This window comes from Penaeus japonicus, unplaced genomic scaffold (genome assembly GCF_977035675.1).
Source record: "Penaeus japonicus unplaced genomic scaffold, GWHDUDI00000001_assembly GWHDUDI00000042, whole genome shotgun sequence".
NCBI classification, from domain to species: Eukaryota; Metazoa; Arthropoda; class Malacostraca; order Decapoda; family Penaeidae; genus Penaeus; species Penaeus japonicus.
The window spans coordinates 13,409,495-13,416,994 of NW_028234444.1; the positions used below are offsets into that span (position 1 = coordinate 13,409,495).

General features: G+C 37.5%; 1 protein-coding gene across 5 annotated transcripts in view; it reads right to left on the minus strand.

Annotated features, from left to right (window-relative positions):
• Ptp99A (Protein tyrosine phosphatase 99A) overlaps positions 1–7,500 on the minus strand; it is a 1,207,867-nt gene that overhangs the window by 1,197,367 nt on the left and 3,000 nt on the right. For all 5 annotated transcript variants that reach the window (XM_086535154.1, XM_086535153.1, XM_086535151.1 and 2 more), the window contains exon 1: positions 7,281–7,500. This exon is cut by the window's right edge and continues 3,000 nt beyond it. In XM_086535154.1, coding sequence (XP_086391280.1) covers positions 7,281–7,347 — 67 coding nt within the window. In that variant the 5' untranslated portion in view covers positions 7,348–7,500. The remainder of the gene's footprint in view (positions 1–7,280) is intronic.

Below are 7,500 nucleotides of genomic sequence, written 5' to 3' on the forward strand. Positions count from 1 at the left end.
AGAGAGAGAGAGAGAGAGAGAGAGAGAGAGAGAGAGAGAGAGAGAGAGAGAGAGAGAGAGAGAGAGAGAGAGAGAGAGAGAGAGAGAGAGAGAGAGAGAGAGAGAGAGAGAGAGAGAGAGAGAGAGAGAGAGAGAGAGAGAGAGAGGAAAAGAGAGTGAAGGAGGGGGCGAGAGAGACAAGAGTCGAGATGACATAATATGAAATATGAAATAATTTTCATACAAATAGGAAATGTATAAAAAAAAATGTTAGGGAAAAATTGCAACATAAACTAGACTCACAGAAAAAGACAATAAAGAAAATCTGTCACAAATATCAACGACAACAGCAAATAAAGAATAATAATAAAAAAAAAAACGCTACAAGGGCACAACAAAAGAAAAAGAAACAGGAAAAATTACAAAAACAAAAGACACAAACCAACATCGACCCACACAGGCCAGGAATGTAGGCTTCCCATTCTACTGAAAGGAGGTCTAATGAGCAGAACCCAACCATCATCTGGAGGGTTCTCGGACAGCAAAAGATCTTTCTTCCCTTGAACCATTAAAAGCCAGACCTCTTGATACCCGGGCCGCTGCACGAGGAGGTATCGCTACCAATGCGGATTGTGGAAATGCCATCGTTATGCAGGAGCTGTGAGTGTGTCCTTTCTTTCTTGGGAGGAGGAGGAGGAGGGATCAAGGGGAGGGAGAGGAAGAAGGAGGGTGTGTGTGTGTGTGAATACATACATATATATATATATATATATATATATATATATATATATATATATATATATATATATATATATGTATATGTATATATATATATATATATATAAATGTAAATATAAATACATATATATAATATAATATAATATATATATATATATATATATATATATATATATATAATATATATATATATATAATATGTAAATATAAATAATATATATATACATATATATAATATATATATATAATATATATTATATATAATATATATATATATATATATACATATACATACCACACACACACACACACATCATACATATATACTGTATATATATATATATATATATATATATATATATATATATAATATATATATATATATATATATATATATAATATATATATATATATATATATATATATATATATATTATATATATATATAAACTATCTATGCAACACTACCACATCCTCAGGAAAAGCACACCATACTTCCAATCTCTCAACATCTCTTTGGAATTCCCACTCCCTCCCACGCTCCATATCAACATGCAACAGCGCTGGCTAGAACAACAGGAAAGTAAGGTCTATGCTAACGTATTTATAGACAAAGAACCTTGATAACGCGTGGGAAATAGCGCACTGAAAGTAAGATTTGATGAAGAACCTTGGGATAGTTATACGTAAATATATATATATATATATATATATATATATATATATATATACATATATATCTGATATATATATATACATATATATACATATATATTAGATATATATATATATATATATATATATATATCAGATATATATATATATATATATATATATATATATATATATATATATATATATATATATATATATATATATATATATATATATATATATATATATATATATATATATATTATGAGTAAAAATACGGTTTTGAATTATGAATGGAGGTAAAAACAAATCTCTTGATCACACAATGGCCATGGCAGGCCAGGTAAATGATAACAGAATAGCAGTGATAACAGCGTGACAGCTACATTGCCTTATCGCTGACGTCGCTGAAATTAATTGTTATGATTATGATACGAAAACGAAGGAGGGAGAATGGCAGCGACGTGCTGATAATGATGAAAATTAACAATCATTCTGCTGATATCAAGAACGCAGACGATTACTGAGAGACGATTGCGATGCACATAGAAAAGGTACGAATGATTGTAGATAGTTTTCATTACCCCGAATTATTTTCGGCCTCAGCAGCTTAGTAGATCATTAGCGGTAAGTCTATTCAAAATGCCAAATCTAATTTCCAAGAACATATCTTCTCATACTAATACATACTTTTTACTACATACATATTTTTAGTAAGTTTCTGCAGTCCCCCTTCCTGAAATGTGTTCAATCGTGGGGCTGATAAAGTAAATCGCTTAGGCTTAATTATGATGCATGATAGGCCTATCTTTGTACTATACGCCTTATCCGTCCTCAAAGGATACCGGCGAAGGTGATTATGAATACAATAATAAACATATTTGTAATGGTGATGCTGATGCTGATAATGACGATAATAACAAGGATGATGATGACGGTCAGTTATTACGATATCTCAACCTCGCTCCATCCCCACCGACCCAGACAACGTGACTTTGAGCGGAAAACCTAAAAATTACCATCCCATTTGCGCGATAAGGAATTAAATTGTCGTAGAATAGGTAACGTGACGCAGATAGATGGCAAGCCTACAAATTTTATTCCGTACCTCCAAGAGGGCGACATTTCTGTCATCAATCTTGGAATAAATCAAATCTTCTGATTATTATCATCCTTATTATTATTATTATAATCATTATTTATATAATTATCATCATTATTGCTATCATTATTATTATTTCTATTATCATTATTATCATTTCTATTATTATTATCATTATCATTATCATTATGACCATTATTATCATTTCTTCACTTTTCCTTCTCCTAACCTTAGGAATTTAAAATCGTTCTGTTAGTTTTGAGTTCTGAAGATTCGATGATTGGTCTGCGGCGATGAATCTCTATTGACTGACAATGAAAGTTGCACGGATCGAAAAAGATCTTTCGCGGACTCACAGGCCGCTGATCGAACGACCGACTGGGAAACGCGATTACGATACGGCCTCCGCGAGCAGTCCAGGCCGCCGACGGAACGCTACGTTACGGCGCGGCGGGGCGGGGCGACGTAAGAGGTCATGTTACGATGAGGTGATTTTTCTTCGTCTGTGTGTGTCTGATCGTGCGATTGAGACGTAACGACGGAGCGGCTTAAACATTACGATGCAGCCGTTTCTCGTTACGACGTAGCGATTTAAACGATATGACAAAGATGCGATTGACGTGACGAAAATGTGATATGAAAATTCGACGGCGATTTTATTTTATGAGAAACGATATAAAGGTTGTGATGATTCTGTAATGTTATGTTGCAAAGACACAATCTGGACGCAATGCAAAAAGACGTCGATATATCATAAAGAAGATTTGTATCTATCAACATGTTGCGAGCCGTACGTTACGAGACGCAATTTGACTTTCTTGCAACGGCACTATTTTGCAATACAAAGCAAAGCGACTGTACAACTCGACAGCACGACCTTAATGATGATGATGTGACAGTGATGAAAAGAATAATGCTAGGGATGATGATAATGATTGTGAGGATGATGATGATGATGATGATGATGATGATGGTAAAAAAAAACAAGGAAAACATGATTAAGAACAAGAAAATAATCAGGAAGAAGAAAACGAAAATAAAATCAAAGAATGAACAGAATGAATATGCCATCAAAAAATAAATGAAGAAAATGATAAAGAACAAAGTAAAAATAAAGAGAAGAATCGAATTAAGAAAACGAGAAATTAAATAAAAAATCATGAAGGAATGGTATAAAGAAAATATGAAGAATTAAATAAAGAAAAACTGAAAAAAGAATATCATGAAAAATGAAATAAAGACACTGATGAAGAATAAAAGGAAGAAAACAATGAGCAATAAAATAAAGTAAACGATGAACATTTTATTCTAATGAAATGTTAAATGAAGAAAATGACAATTCATGAAATGAAAAACGAGATGCAAGTAAGAAAACAAATAGATAAAGGAAGTAATGCATGATGAAATAAAGTAAACGGCGAATAACGGGATGAAGAAAACAACGATTAAGAAAGTGAGAAAAAAACGATGAATGATATAATTAAGAAAATAATAAACTAGATAAACAAAGGAAACGACAAAAAATAAACTGAAAAAAATATGAATGATAAGATATAGAAAATGGAGAACAAGAGAGTGAAGAATGCGATGAAAAGTAAAATGAAGAAAACGTCTAAAAATGAAATGAAGTATGCGACGAAGAACGATAACATGAACAAAACTTCAGCATACGATGAAGAACACCAGAACACACCAGACAGAACCTCCTAAGAACGTATTTAGCCCGATGACAGAACAGAAAGCCTGAGAACAAACAAGAACAAATGAAGAGAATCAGAAGAGAGAAAACTTAACCAAACAATAACAACCAGACATGAAACCACCGGAAAATATTGCAAGAAAAATCACCCGAGAATGTTGTTGTTGTAACGCCCACGCGAGAGAGCTAGTGAAAGAGAGAGAGAGAGAGAGGGAGAGAGAGAGAGAGAGAGAGAGAGAGAGAGAGAGAGAGAGAGAGAGAGAGAGAGAGAGAGAGAGAGAGAGAGAGAGAGAGAGAGAGAGACAGAGAGACAGACAAAGAGAGAGAGGGGGGAAGGGGGTATGTAAGATAGATACATAAATACAAAGATAAACAAATAGACATAAAATATAGACAAACAAACAGATAAACAGACATATAAATAGATACGAGAGATAGAGAGTGAGAGAGAGATCAGAGCCATACTGACAGAAAGCGAGAGAGTGAGACCTTTGTTGAATGGCGAGCTTTCATCTCCTCTCCACTCCTGTTTGCCGCCTCCGCCAGCGTAGCCAGCGTTCCGACGGGCGAAGCTACTACAGATGGGGGGATGGAGGGGAGGGGGAGGAGGCGGCGCGACGGTCAGGGGGATGAAGGGATGGATAGGGGACCGGAGGGAGGAATAGGTGAGGGCGAGAGGGAGGGATGGTAAATGAGAGGGAGAGAGGGTGAGAAAAGGGAAAAAGAGGTAGAGGGAGACACACAAAGTCCCACACACAAGCAAAAATAGAGAGAGGTGTAGATAGATCTCGAGAGAGAGAGAGAGAGAGAGAGAGAGAGAGAGAGAGAGAGAGAGAGAGAGAGAGAGAGAGAAATATAGGTAATAAAGAAATATAGAAAAAGAGTCAGACAGACAGACAGAGAGTGAGAGACAGAAGTGGACAGACAGAGAGTGAGAGGCAGAAGAAGACAGCCCTAAAGAGACAAGAAGCAGACAGATTGAAAACCGAAGATTGAGCAGAAAATTGGACAGACGCTTCCAAGGGACAAAAGTTTCATGCGGTTAAAGATCAAGGAATCTGATTGTGGGATATAATATCTTCCTGTCTGACCCTGCCCCCCTTCCTCCTCCTTTCCCTTCCCCCTCCTCTCCCCTTTCCCTCCCTTCCTCCCGCCCTTTTTTTAAATATCACTTTTCGCTCCTTCTCTTCTCTCCTATTCTCTCTTTCTCCCCCACCCCTTCTTTCTCTCAGTCTTTTTTTTTCCTTTCCTTTTACCTCATCCCCTTCCCCCTTTACTTTTTATCTTTTTCCTTCGTCCCTGCCCCCTCCCTATTATTTCCACTTTTCCCCTCTCTTATCATATTCCCCCTTTTCCATATACCCTTCCCCCTTCTATTTCTAAATCTTCCTTCTGAACTCCCCTTCCCTCTCCCTTTTTCTCCCCCCTCATCCTCTCCATTTTCCCTTTCTATTTCTCAACCTCTCTCCTTTCCTCCTATAGTTCTCCCTTCTCATTCATTTCATTCTTCTCCCTCTTCCCCCACCTACTTCCGGTCTCTTCCTTTCCTCCTCCTAATTTCATCCTCACCCCACCCCTCCCTAATTCACCCTCTCCCCTCTGTTCTCCTCTATCTTCATCCCATCCCCATCCCTCACTTTCCTCTCCCCTACCTCTTTCCTCCCCTCCACCCCCCCCCTTTACCCCTGCCGTCCCTCTCCCTCCCCCTTTCCCCACTCCTCACTTTTTTTCTCGTCCTTCTCCCTTCCCACAACCTCTCTACTCCTCCCTTCCTGCCCTCCTTCCCTCACCCCCACCCTCACCAAACCTCCCTCCCCCCGCCATCCCCTCCCCTCCTCCCCTCATCCCCTTCGCACTCCTTCCTTTCTCACCTCCCGTCCCTCTCCCTCACCCCCCCCACCCCTTCCCCCCCTCCTTTCATATCACGTGACCCGCCAATCTGGCATTATCGTCACTTCATTGCGTCTTCCTTGGTGTCGCATTAATACTCCCGTTGTAATCCCGCGATTTTTTGCTCCGTGGGCGCCGTCGATCGCTCGTCGGGGCGGACGGCGGCAGCGGCGTCTTACGCGAACTTTTCTTTCGGATTATTTTGCGATTCGTTATTAGCAAACATGTGATAAATAATGATGATACTGATAGCGTTATTGCTGTCGCTCCTGTTGGTGATCGTAATAGTAACAATGTTTGTGGCGATAATAAAAAACGATCGCATTTTTTTTGTTTTTTTTAATCTCGTGCTTCGCTATTAACAAGGAAACAAGACAATAAGCAACTGACCATTCACTTGTTTCCTAACGCGATTACGCTCGCTACTCAAACACGATTGGCTTCTCAAAAAAACGAAAAGAAAAGACTTTCTGTGACTTTTTCTTCATCTATCTCTCTGTCTCCTCTTTTCCCTTCCACCTTCAGATTCTTTTTTTTTCCATTTCTAAATAAACTTTGAAATTAAAGACTGGACGGAAATGATAGGCGCTATATATAAAACGTCAGACTCCTTTGTTATTTATGCGGCTGACTTGCTAGTGAAATATTATTCTGATTTTTTGTTGTCTATTGATTCTATCTCTATTGATTATTTCGTTTTCGTTTTCCTTCATACATCCCTCGCGTCAGTATTGCATCATGATAATTTAGTGTTCTTTTTATAACAGAAGTATAGATAGAAAAATATGAAGGGACAAAAAAGTGTATGTGTGTTGTGTATATATATATATATATATATATATATATATATATATATATATATGTGTGTGTGTGTGTGTGTGTGTGTGTGTGTGTGTGTGTGTCTATGTGCATATATATGTATGCGCGCATGCACACACACACACACACACACACTACCAATTCATTTGTTAACCTAATCGGAACGAAACCGCAACTTTACAAAAAAAAAAAAAATAAATAAAATGGTTCATACTTCAAATCATTAGTTAAAGTTAAAGCACACAAAATCCATAGATCTGGGAAAACCTGCAATAATGACAGACGACCACATCACTCTACATCACATTTGAATTTGAAAAGCGAATCCTTCAGTTTTGTTTTGTTTCTCTCTCTCTCTCTCTCTGTTTGTCACTTATTATTCTATTTCGTTTGACTCACCTTTTCCATGAGTAGCGATGAATAAGCAGGACGCCAGAAGCAGAAGCAGAAGCCTTCGGTTATCCATAACTCTGTTGCAATCAACTTGGTTTTATTATACACTCAACTCCACTGGTTTGGGCATCTCCCCGACCGGAAGACGGCTCCTTTATCGTATCTATTATCTATTTATCTATTCCTCTCGCCTTCTCTTTCACAACACTTTTTCAATAGGATTGTA